Source organism: Lagopus muta, chromosome W (genome assembly GCF_023343835.1).
Source record: "Lagopus muta isolate bLagMut1 chromosome W, bLagMut1 primary, whole genome shotgun sequence".
In the NCBI taxonomy this organism is placed as follows: domain Eukaryota; kingdom Metazoa; phylum Chordata; class Aves; order Galliformes; family Phasianidae; genus Lagopus; species Lagopus muta.
The window spans coordinates 1,724,191-1,737,225 of NC_064471.1; the positions used below are offsets into that span (position 1 = coordinate 1,724,191).

General features: G+C 45.3%; 3 protein-coding genes across 3 annotated transcripts in view; 1 reads left to right on the forward strand and 2 right to left on the reverse strand.

Moving 5' to 3' along the window:
* The window catches only part of LOC125686431 (uncharacterized), a 313,554-nt gene that overhangs the window by 269,859 nt on the left and 30,660 nt on the right, over window positions 1-13,035 (reverse strand). The gene's annotated exons all lie outside the window — the stretch shown is intronic.
* LOC125686398 (zinc finger SWIM domain-containing protein 6-like) overlaps window positions 1-13,035 on the reverse strand; it is a 522,860-nt gene that overhangs the window by 28,865 nt on the left and 480,960 nt on the right. Inside the window, exons 11-12 of the mRNA XM_048930326.1 lie at window positions 8,373-8,530; window positions 6,363-6,526 (exon numbers count right to left, since the gene is read on the reverse strand). Of these exons, the coding sequence (XP_048786283.1) occupies window positions 6,363-6,526; window positions 8,373-8,530 (322 nt within the window). The remainder of the gene's footprint in view (window positions 1-6,362; window positions 6,527-8,372; window positions 8,531-13,035) is intronic.
* Window positions 1-13,035, forward strand: part of LOC125686416 (uncharacterized) — a 269,413-nt gene that overhangs the window by 2,496 nt on the left and 253,882 nt on the right. The window lies entirely within an intron of this gene.

Here is a 13,035-nt window from a genome sequence, read left to right on the forward strand (position 1 = left end):
CTGTAAAACATCTGTATTACTCCCCGTGAGTCTGTGAGCCTTCAGAACCACCGGAAGGAACAAAATGCCATCAAGCGTTCCAGTGTTGCTGTCAGATCACGTACAACACCCGGTGATGGTCTGCATGGGACTGATGGAACATAGAATGGACTTGCACCTCAGGACCTCATGCCTCCAGGCACATCATCGAGCACTGGCCCATAGAAGAGTATGGACATCCACTAATCATCACTTGTCTTGAACTGTACCAACATACGTCGCGATAAAATTGTACAAGCGTCGCGATATACCGGATCTCTGTATTAGGGAAAGCTTACCCTTTTGTTAACCTGATCATTGGTTCACGCCGTGAAGGGGTGGAGTGTATGGGAACTGCTGAGTCACGGCCTGAACCTCTGATTGATCACCTGAGGTGAGCCATGAGTCAGCCAGAGGAGCACAGGTGAAGGCAATTCACCTGTGCTGCCAGAAGGGGGGGAGCCAGGCTCCACCCCTCCTGGACCTATTTAAGAGCTGGCTACCAGAGGGGAAGGATCTCTTTTGGAGATCCTCCTCTTTGGTATCTTCTAGTGAGCTCAACCCAAGGGTAAGCTCTTCTACTTATTCTCTTTTGTGATCCTTGTTTGCTTTGCCTTACTCTTTTGATTATATTGCAATTATAACATCTTGATATCTATTGATTATACACAATTGTATTGTGATTATAACATCTTGGTTATACAGGGACCTCACCAGTCAACAAGGAGCACTGATAGATGATGGAAAGCAGCTTGGCTATCACCTCTGCCAGTTCCCTCAGCACTCTCGGGTGGATCTCATCTGGCCCCATAGACTTGTGGCAGTCCAGTTGGAGGAGTAGGTCTCTGACTGTTTCTTCCAGAATCACAGGGGGGTTAGTGTGCTCCCCAGCCAAGATTACCAGGTCAGAGAGAGGGGTATCCTGAGGATAACTGGTCTGACTTTTAAAGACAGACATAAAGAAGGCATTCAGAACCTCTGCCTTTTCCTTATCCTCAGTGGTCACATTCCCAGCCTCATCCAGCAAAGAGTGGATATTCTCCTTTGTCCTCCTCTTACTGTTAATGTATTTATAAAAGAGCTGCTTATTCCTTTTCACCCCAGCAGCTAGGTTAAATTCAAGCTGGGCTTTTACATTTCTGATTTCACCTCTACACATCCTAACGACTTCCTTGTATTCATTCTGAGTGGCCTGTCCCTCTTTCCACAGGCGGTAGATTCTCTTTTTCTCCCGGAGCTTCAAGAATAGCTCCCTATTCATCCACGCCGGTCTTCTTCCCCGCCGGCTCACTTTGCAGCTCAGGGGGACTGCCTGCTCCTGCGCCCTTACGACTTCCTTCTTGAAGAGCAACCAGCTCTCTTGGACCCCTTTACTCGCTAAGACTGAATGCCAGGGGACTCCCCCTATTAGTCCCTTGAACAATTCAAAGTCCACCCTCCTGAAGTCCAAGGTAGCAGTATTACTATTCCCCCTCCAGGCTCCACCATGAATCGAGAAGTCTATCATTTCATGGTCACTCTGTCCAAGACAGCCTCCAACCTCCACATCTCCCACCAGACCTTCCCTGTTTGTGAACAGCAGGTCTAGTGGGGCAGTTCCTCTCGTGGGCTCTCTGACCAGCTGCATCAGGAAGTTATCCTCTATGCATTCCAGAAACCTCCTAGACTGCTTCTTCTGTGCTGTGCTGTACTCCCAGCATATGTCAGGGAAGTTAAAGTCCCCCATGAGGACAAGGGCTGGCGACTGTGCAGCTCGTGCCAACTGCTTATAGAATACCTCGTCTGTCTCTTCATCCTGATTTGGAGGTCTATAACAGACGCCCGCCAGGGTGCCTGTCTTGTCAGCCCTTCCTCTGATCTTTACCCAAAGGGATTCAATGTTATTGCCCCCAATCACAATCTCAGTAGCATAAAAGCATTCCCTAATGTAGAGAGCCACACTGCCACCCCACCTTCCTTGCCTATCCTTCCTGAAGAGTTTGTAGCCATTCATTGCAGCGCTCCAGTTGTGGGAGCAATCCCACCGCGTTTCCATTATGGCAACTAGGTCATAGTTTGCCTGCTGCACAATGGCTTCCAACTCTTCTTGCTTGTTGCCTATGCTGTGTGCATTAGTGTAGACGCACCTCAACTGAGCCCCTCACCTCTCACCTGATCCCAATACCACTTCCCCAGGCTGTTCTCTAGCAGGCCCGGCTTTATCCTCTTCCTGTTTCCTATCTAGTTTAAAGCTAAGAAGTTTAAACCATCTCCCTTTCTGGGATAGTATTAAATAAGGCCTGATAAGCATCAGCGAGGCCCCAAATCATTTGTGCCTCCTCAGATCTGCCTGAGCCGCAACATCCCTGTCTCAAATATCTGCTTAGGTTCTCAGGATCTTGCAGGTGTTCAGGAGTTAAGTACCATGACACTGGCAATGCCCACATCTTTGAAGTCTCATCCATGTCCCTCCATACTCCCTGTCACTCAGTATTCTCTGGCTTTGGGGAAGTCTTCCTCAAAATACTATAAATACAGATATTGAGTAAAATGATGAGTACATTCAGGGAGGTTGACCATGTGGTCATTGATTGAACACTCCAAAAACGTATAAGGGATTCAGGGGATAGACCAGAAGCCTGTTTAAAAGTCAGTGTTTAAACCATATCATGTTGTATGCAGGCACGAGATAGGTGTTTCCACCTTTGCTTCTAGTTTTTTACATATGCATACAGCTGCATAGAGTTGCAGACTTAATAAAGGTCCAGCATGTTCTAAGTACTGAAATCCAGAACATGATGGAATGTAATCCCTTACAGATCTATTTCACCATTTTCTTTTCTGTCTTCTTGGAGGAAGAAAAAAAAAAAAAAAAAAAAAAAACACACTGTCGTGGTGTCAAAAAACAAACAAAAAAAATTGGTACAGCACTCAGAACGTTGGCTCCACACCCAAAAATTAAGGTCTGCAAGCTGCAGCTAAGCTTTCTAACAAAACTCTCTAAGAGTTAGAGTAGAGACCACAGAGCTTTGCTTTTGAAGTTTGTTTTCCCAGCCAATGCACCAAAAAAATGTCACAGTTTGGCCTAGTTCTACAGCAGGGGGCGAAGGGACCCATGCCCCAGGAAGGGAAAAAAAAAGAAGGGAAATCAGCCTAAATAAGGAAAATGGGCAACAAGCTAAGGGAAAAACTTAATTTACTAAATATAATAGTGGAATATGAAATAATGCAGTATGATTGGAATTGAAGCTAATAAATCAAAATAAGATAGTGTCCAAAACTGAAGTCTGTACTCTAATTATGTAGACAAGACAGCCAGGAGCACAGAGAGAAAAGACAGTTTTGTGACTTCCAGTCAGTTTTATTTTTCCCTCCGAATGGAAAACAGAAAAATGAAGTTTTCTAGGAGTTGCAATTAATTATTCTCTTCTGAGACCAGGTAACTGGAATTATTGACAATCCATGGAACTGCAGCATTAACTCTAACTCCCAGCACTGCATGATGTTACAATGTGGAATACCGATCCAAAAAAAAAAAAAAAAAAAATCATAAAACCATGACAAGTGGGCATATCTTCCTTCTCTCAGTTCTTTCTTTTGCTTTCTGCAACTTGGGCTGTGGGGCTAGAGCCCTTGCCCGTGAAGACTGAGACAAAGAAGTCATTGAGCACCTCAGCTTTCTCCGTATCCCTCCTGACCAACTCTCCATTTTCCATCTGGAGAGGGCCCACATCTTCCCTTGACCTTCTTTTTATCACTGATATACCTGTAGAATTTCTTCTAGTTCCCCTTTATGTCACTGGCTAGATTTAATTCTGTCTGGGTTTTAGCTTTCCTAACCTGAGCCCTGATGGCTCAGACAACTTCCTTGTAGTCCTCCTAGGTAACCTGCTCCTGCTTCTACTCCCTATAGACTTTCTTTTTTGAACTTAAGGAAGTCCAGGAGCATCTTGTTCATCCATGGAGGCCCCCTGGCATTCTTGCCTGCCTTCCTTCCTTTTTCTCAGGATACACTGCTTCTGGGCTTGGAGGAGATGGTCTCTGAATATTGACCAGCTTTCTTAGGCTCCTCTTCCCTCCAGGGCTTTCTACCATGCCATCCTGACAAGCAGTTCCCTGAAGAGGTTGAAGTCCACTCTCCTAAAGTCTAGAGTAGCAAGCTTGCTGTACACCCTCTTTGACACCCTAAGAATCTTCAACTTCACCATTTCCTGGTCACTGCAGCCAAGCCTGCCCTTGAGCTTCACACTACTCACCAGCCTTTCCTCATTGGTGAGGACAAGGTCCAGCATAGCACCTTTTCTCTTGGGTTCCTGTACAACTTGAAAGAGGAAGCTATCATTAATACAGTCCAGAAACCTCTTCGATTGCTGGTGCCTTGCTGTGTCATCCTTCCAACAGATATCAGGGTAGTTGAAATCCCCCATGAAGACCATGTTTTGTGAACATGAAGTTGCTCCTGTCTGTTTATAGAGGGCCTCATCCACTTGGTCTTACTGATTAGGCAGCCTGTAGCAGACCCCCACTACGTCTCCTTCCCCTGCCTTCTGTTTGACCCTAACCCATAAGCGCTCTGTCAACTCCTCATCTATCCCCAGGTGGCGCTCCATGGACTCCAGTTGGTTCATGATGTAGAGGACAACACCCCCTCCCCTTCTCCTATCTGTCTTTTCTAAAGTTTATATCCATCTGTTCCTACATTCCAGTCATGAGAGCCATCTCACCGTGTCTCAGTGATGACAATGACCTCATAGCCCTGTAGGCATGCACATGCCTGTAACTTTTCTTGCTTGTTCCCCATGCTCCATGCATTAGTGTACAGGCATTTGAGTTGGGCTCCCATTGAGGCTGATTTGTCAATTGGAGGTCCCTTATCCTGAACCTTAGGTGCTGGCTTACTGGCCTGTGATCCAGCTCCAGGCCTGGAGCATCCATTACCATCATCAGCCTCAAAGTGCAATGGTTTGAGGATCCTCTCTCCTGGCAACTCAAGTTTAAAGCCCTCCTGATTAAACTGGAAAGCATGTTGCCAATGATGGCCTTCCCCTTCACTGAGATAACCCCATCCTTCCCCAGAAAACCAGGTTTCTCAAGACTATTCCCATGACATAAATAGCAGAAGTCCTGTTTGTGACACCACTCCCTTAACCATTCATTGATTTTCTTAGTTCTGTCATAATATTTCCTTCCCCGGATCTCACTGAAGACATTCTGATGACATCATCAACCACATGGGTATCCATGATTACAGTGAAATTCAAAGTGCACTGCTAATACTGAACGATGCTTGACCAGTGCTTGAGTTGACTCACAGGTCAAAGTTCTTTCTCTCACAAGCAAGCATTTAAGGCAGAAACACACTAAGATGTGGAGAGAGAGGAGAAAAAAAAAAAAGAAAAAAAAAAAAACAGGTTTCCACAACAACCTTAAGAATATGAAATACTAACAATACATACAGAAACTCATCTTTCCAATTCAATATTTTAGCTTCTAAAAGTCTGGAATAGGCAAGTAGTACTTTTCTTTTACATGAGAAGCAATTGGAAGAATATCCTTTCCCTATAGGTTTTTGGAGCTTTGTTTACCGAAGCAAAGTAATAAGTGGTTTCCTGATCTTTGCATGTTTGTTTTTTTTTCTTGAAGAACTCTCTTAATCTCTCTTCAGGAATTTATTTTGGTTGAAACGAACTGTGTAAAGTCCAGGATTCATCAGTGTAAGTCAATATTACTCCAGATACCTAAAATTTAGCTGTCTCCTTTTAGCTTGTAAAGTCTCTCTCCTAAGAGCCTTAAAACTGATCTGAGGCTCTTGTACATCTCAGGCTAAGTCTAATGCAGATGAACACCTCAAAGCATGTGGAGTGCAGGGCTTGATGAAGGAAGCGAGAGGGTTGCTGTTAGCATAGTCTGCCTTAGAAACAGGACATTATGGTTGAACTTGGGTTTCTTTAGTAATTCAGTAAACATCAGCCAAATCTTCTTTGAGGAAAAAAAGGAAGGGAAGGAGGAATAGTACAAGGTCCATCAAGGCCATGAAAGAGATCTAGCACATTTCTGGCCAGCAGTATAATTTTGCTCTCTGGTCATCTCAACTTACACCCCTAAATCCATTGCACCCTTCACTCACTCCTGAACAGAATAATGCCCTGCAGTCAGCCACTTCCAGCTCTTTCTACCTGAACCTGAGACTGAAAAGACCTTTGTTCTGTGTTTACCAGTCAACTGTGCTTTACATCAGCAAACAATCTAAAAAACCCAGACTGAGCCTGAGATGGTATGGTCTTCAGTGACTTAAAGAACTGCACCCACCAACACTGAGTCAAATTCCTGTCTTCTGGTGTAGTAATAATGAAGAAGGCAAATACCTGAAGGCCCAGTTCCAAAGAAACTTTCAGAAGAGTGATGTCTGGCAAGCCGTCCATGAGTGTTGCTATTTTAAATGCATCCTGGGCAAGTTTGAAAATGTGTGATGAGGAGTGGATATTTTTCTGGATGGACTGTAACACTGTTTCCAGCCTCTGAACATCACCTGCAAGATGTAAACAGAATCAAAAAAAAACAAAACAATTTCCCCAAACATCCAGAGATGCATTACATATTACATTCATCTACAAGAAGAGCCAAAAAGAGGACTTGGGGAGCTACAGGCCTGTCAGTCTAACTTCAGTGCTGGTAAAGGTTATAGAACATATCATCTTGAGTGCCATCACATGGCACATACAAGACAAACAGGTAATCAGACCATCAGCATGAATTTATGAAAAGTAGGTACTGCTTGACTATCCTAAACTCCTTCTATAACAAAGTTACCTACTTAGTGAATGAGGGGAAAGGCTGTGGATGTTGCCTACCAAGACCTAAGTAAAGCTTTTGACACTGTTTCCCACAGCATTCTCCTGGAGAAACTGTCTGCTCATGGTTCGGTCAGGCATGCACTTTTCTGGGTAAAAAACTTCCCAGGTGGCCAAGCCCAGATCTTGACAAGGGGATTGAGTGCTTCCTCAGTAAGTTTGCAAGTTACACCAAGTTAGATGGGAGCACTGATCTGCTTGAGAGTAGGAAGGCTTACAGAGGGTTCTGGATAGGCTGGATCAGTGGGCAGGGGCCACCTGTATGAGGTTCAATAAGGTTAAGTGCCAGGTCCTGCACTTCAGTCACAACAACTCCATGCAATGGTACAGGCTGAGGGAAGAGCGGCTGGAAAGCTGCGAAAGCTACTTGGTGGAAAAGGATCTAGAGATACTGGTAGATAACCAGCTGAATACGAGGCAGCAGTATGCCCAGGCAGCCAAGAAGGCCAACAACATCCATACCCCAGCATGTATCAGAAATTGCATAGCCAGCAGGACAAGAGAAGTGCTTGCCTCCCTGTACTCAGCCCTGGTGAGGCTGCACCTTGAATAGTGTTCAGTTCTGGCCCCTTCACTACAATATATTGAGGGGCTGAGACACATCCAAAGAAGGGGAACAAAACTGGTAGTGAAAGGTCTAAAGAACAAGTCTTATGAGAAGTGGCTGAGTGAACCAGGGTTATTTAACCTAGAAAAAAGAAGGCTCAGGGGAGACCTTACTGCTCTCTACAACCTCAAAGGCGGTTGTAGTGAGGTGGAGGTCAGTCTCTTCTCCCAAGCAACAAGTAATAGGACAAAAGGAAACGGCCTCAAGCTGTACCAGAGGAGGTTTAGGTTGAATACTAGGAAGAAGTTACTCACTGAGAAGGTTGTAAAGCATTAGAACAGGCTGCCCAGTGAAGTAGTTGAGTCACCACTCCTGGAGATATTTAAAAGATGTGTAGATGTAGTGCTTAGGGACAGGGTTTAGTAATAGACTTGGAAGGTGCTAAGTTAATGGTTGGATTTGATGATCTTAAAGACCTTATCCAACCTAAATGATTCTACGATTCTATAATCAAGCCTGCCATTGCTGCAGCAATAGTACGATATTTCCGTTGTACACTTTTCATAAACTTACCATAATAAAATCACATATGAACAAAAGATACAAGACAACACAAACTCCTCTAGCGCCAGATGGTGTTTAAGCAATGCATGCTAAAAAGACAACTTGATTTGTTAGTTTTAGAAGGAATTAGCCCATTCCCAGGTCTCACAATCCACATCGTGTGTCAGAAAAACAAAAACAAACAAAAAAAAAACACTGTTGCATCATTAAATCAAGCTTACATAGCTACCATTTAGCTAGCTTAACTACTTCACTAGAAGATTAATTAGAAGTTTAAGTCAGTTGAGCTAGCTGCGCTCATTTCAAGCTTAGCAGACAGCAATTTAGATTCAAAAACACAAACTTTCAACTATTTACTACATATAATATTAAAAGCATACATTTATTAGAGTACATAACCAACAGAACTGTACCTTTAGCTGCTGACAGCACAGTCAATGCCAGCTCACACTGCTGGGATTCAACATGGCTTAGGTTGAACCAGCGGGGATAACGATTTGGAACCACTGATACAACGTGGTGTGGGAAAGACGTGTCTCCTGAAAAAGCTGCAGATTCCAATACTAGCAACCTAAAATAAATAAATACACTTTCATTAAATCATAACCACACTAGGTTACTATACAATCAACAAATATACAGACGATAAAGAATAGCCAGGAGTTAATCTGAAGTAATTACAAAACCAGACTAAAGAAAAGGAAGGGAAAAAAACAAACAAACAAACAAAAAACACACCCAAACCTGGACTTGCATAACAAACTCCAGAGAAAAAACTCAAAAGAAAAGATCCTTAACCACTGGCAGCCAGTTCTTAAATGGGTCTAGGAGAGGTGGAGCCTGGTTCCACCCCTTCCTGCAGCACAGGTGAATTGCCTTCACCTGTGCTCCGTGGCTAACTCAGTGCTCACCTCAGGTGATTAATCAGAGGTTCAGGCCCTGATCCAGCAACCCCATACACTCCACCCCTTCATGGCGTGAACCAATGATTAGGTTAACCACAGGGTGAGCTTTTCATAATACAGAGATCCGATATACCGTGACACATATACATTTTCATTGCGACACGTTAGTAAAATTTAAGATGAGTGATAATCGGTGAACGTTGATATTCTTTGATGGGCCAGTGCTTGATGATGTTACCGGAGGCATGCAGTTGTGAGGTGCAGGTCTGTTCTATGTTCCATCAGTCCCATATAGACCATCACTGGGTATTACACATGATCCGATAGTAATACTGGAACGCTTTTGATGACATTTCATTCCTTCCAGTGATCCTGAAGGCTCAAAGACTCACAGGGACTAATACAGATGTTACAGAGGTACAAGGAGGGGAAGGTCTGCCCTCCAGGGCAAGATACAGGCCATATTTCTACCCTGGGTCAACACTTTAGCTTGTACTGCGGCACACCCTGGCCACCTATACCACACCTTCTGGCCAGATGCTTGTGGCTGCATAATGATATCAGGCACCAAAGGAGTCTTTTGTCCAGCATGCTGTAGCTTCTGATGAAACCAACTGTCGGAAACGGTGGGAGAAAAGATACGACCAAGGGCTTGATCAAGCATTCTCAACCTTTAATCAGAAGGCACCGTTATTTATTACAGCGTATAATGAGGCTAATACATATTGCAAAAGGCGAGCTCCTGATAGGTTGGTGCACGGGTAGCCGATTCAACCGCAGCAGCATTCCCACGGTCAGCACCCCCAGTTCTGCATCCTGTTATTGCTTCGTGTTGGTTCCTCATAATCCTGCTGTCCTTGATGATGATAGGTCAGCAGGCTCGTGTTTATGCCTAGTTATTTCAGTCTTATCAGCGGGGTTGTGTCAACATGACCCTTTTCTGCAAGCCAGCTCTCAGCAATGCTCTCCACAATTCCCCCTTTTTCTTTTAGGGATAGCAGATTGGCGGAAAAGGCTCTAGATGTAATGCGAGTAATTAAGCTTTGCAGACAGGTAAGACAGCAAGGCACGGATATCATAACCAATAGCACAAATCCCAGGAGGACCAACAAATATTTAATTATGTCACGCACCCAGGGGCCTAAACCAAGACTTCTCAGCCACTGATCCAGCCCCAGACCTTCTTCTTCTCGTAGGCTAGAAGTTAGCTCTTGTAAAACAGATAGTTGCTTATGAATAGATTGTGAGTGATCAGACAAGTTCATACAGCACATACCTTCGAGATCCTCACACCCATGCCCATGCACAAGTAGCAGAAAATCAATTGTGGCACGATTTTGCAAAATGGCATGGCGGACCGAGTCTACATCTAATAAAAGATTATTAATAGCAAGTGATGTAGCATTAGTTTGCTTAGCGAGCCAGCAGCCCAGTTTGTTAAGGGTAGATAGAGCTTTGGCGCTGGCTACCCCAGGAGCTAATAGAGAAGAAAAGAACCTCTGTTCAAAATTCCAAAAGTTAGCGTTTGGGTCGCATTCTTCAGTGAAGGCATGAGCCATACGCTTGTGCCTTCTAGGCTGATGGTGTTGTAATACCATTGACGTAGTGGGGGCCAACAGTGACAATCGACCTAAGGTACAAGGCGCACCCCTCAAAATTTGTTTTTTTTTTTTTCTTTTTTTTCTTTTTTTTTTTTTTCGAAAGCAAAGCGTTTAATGTCCTTTTCATGTAGGCTAATAGTGAAAAAGCAGTCTTTCAGATCAATAATGAGAAGGTCCCAGTTACGAGGTATCATACTAGGATTCGGGAGACCAGGTTGTAGCGGCCCCATCCCTTCCATTTGATTGTTAACTGCTCTGAGATCATGTAACAGTCTGAACTTTCCGGATTTCTTTTTTATGACGAAGATGGGGGTGTTCCATGGGCTGGTAGACGGTCTTAAATGGCCAAGTTCTAGCTGTTCCTGAACTAACTTGTGTGCCTGGATTAGGTTTTCCCTTTTTAGGGGCCATTGCTTAACCCAAATCGGAGAGTCCTCTAACCATCTTATTTGGATCGGGAAAACCAAAGCACTGGCCCCCACTAAAAACCCTTCTTGTCATTTGTTAGTCGAAACCCCAGCTGGGAGAGTACGTTTCTTCCTAGCAGACAGGCTACACCAAGTGGGAGTGGCAGAATTGACATCTTCAGTGAGAGGCTATAGTCATCGATATTAACAGTCAGTAGGGGTGTCTGTCGAGCAATTATCATGCCTCCCACACCGGTAACAGTACCTGAGGCTTCGTAGCATGGCCAGTGCTCGGGATAAGCAGATGAACTGATGATGCTAGAGTCGGCGCCTGTGTCTAGTAGCGCCGAGAGAGAGATCTTTTCCTCTTTGTATAGTATGGTAATGTGCTGCTTGGGTCGCTGGCCTAGACCCACTGAAAGCAAGACCAACTTATCGGAGGAGCCAAAGCTGCCGCTGCCTCTTGGTCGAATCTCTCGAGGGGTGATTCCAACCGTTTGTTGCTGGAGGGGAACGATTTGAGCGAAACGTTGACCCTGTTGAACCGTAATTGGAGGCCAAGGCGTGTATGCCATCACATAAATCTCTCCTTGGTAATCTGCATCAATCACACCTGGTATGATAAATAATCCCAACATAGACGCAGAGGATCTTCCCAATATCAGTCCTCCCATAGGTTGGCCTCCAATAATGAGCGGGCCCTTGACCCTGGTGGAGATGCGGGTGGGCCGGTTTGAAGATAGCGTGACAGTTACTGCGGCTGTCAGGTCCAGGCCGACGCTTCCCCGTGTTGCAGGTTGTAGGACTGGTCCTGTAGTTCCGGTTGAACAGAGGTGGTCGCAATTTGTGTCCTTGCGCGGCAGTCCCTTCTCGTGCTGGTCTGGGAGTTTCCCGGACGGCAGGCTTTAGTTCGGCGGGGGCCTTGACCTATTAGAACACTAGAGCCAGGACCCTCTAATGGCGCAAGTGCAGCCAGTACCTGACTCTGACAGGCTTGAGCCTGTGCTTTCATACCTTCACCTAGCTCTTTTATAGCCTGGACTAAGAAAGCCTGTGGTCCAGAGGGTATATTCGCCATTTTTTCTAAAGCTTCCTCAATGGTCCACCCACTGCTAAGATTATTCAGAATAGATCTAGTGGCAGAATTGCAATTCTGCAGAGCATATTGTTTTAACATGGCGCCCTTCATATAGTCAGGCACCCCCGCAGCATCAATAGCTGCAGCTACCCTGTCAATAAATGATCCAAAAGCCTCATCCCTTTTCTGCTGAATGCCGATGTAAGTGGGGATACCCCCAGGCGCCCTAATATGACTCAGGGCAGACCTTGCACAATTCATAGACTCACGTAATTTGTCAGGTCCTAACAGCGCCTGAGCCTCGATTCTGAGAAAATTGCCTAAACCCAGAATCTCATTCAGGGTAATCTGGAAAAGAGGATCTCCTGGCTGGCGCTGAACCAGCACACTTCTTTGGGCTTCATCATGCCAGTGCGCATTAAATAGCAGTTGCTGATGTTGGGTTAATATCAACCTGGCTATGCCCCTAATGTCTGTGGGCAATAGTACTTGGGACCCCCAAATGAAATCCAATATCTGTTCCGTTGGCTCCCCTGTTATGCCATACTGACTAACTGTAGCCCTGAGTTGAGACAAAAGTTTCCAATCAAGATTTTGAATCGTTGCCTGCATTCCCCCGGCTGGTAATGGTGTATACACTACAGGGAATTCCAAATCTTGCACAGCATTCACCCCTTCAGCATCCCCCTCCTGCACACATTGGCGCGCCAAATTTGCCCATGCCTCTCTACGCTGTTTTGCAAGAGCCTCAGTCAGCTCACCCCCCGCTCCCGGAATAGGCTCTGCCGACTGTACTGGCTCCCTGAGATCTGGCTGGGAAGGCGGCTCTGCTCCTGTAGGGGGAGCTGAAGGACCGCTGGCATGAGCTCCGCCGGAGCCAGGTGGAGAAATAGTAATAACATTAACGTCTGGGGGAATGGGCGGCGGCCACTCATACCTCTCATTTCGCTGGTGTGCCGACACAATTTCCTGCGCGGCCCTCCTCTCAGCTTGGCTCTGCAGGAGCACGTTATGTACCGGCTGCCACAATCTACCTAATTTCTTGGCTACCTTATCCCTGTCCAGGGTGGCTTCCCATAGGTGGT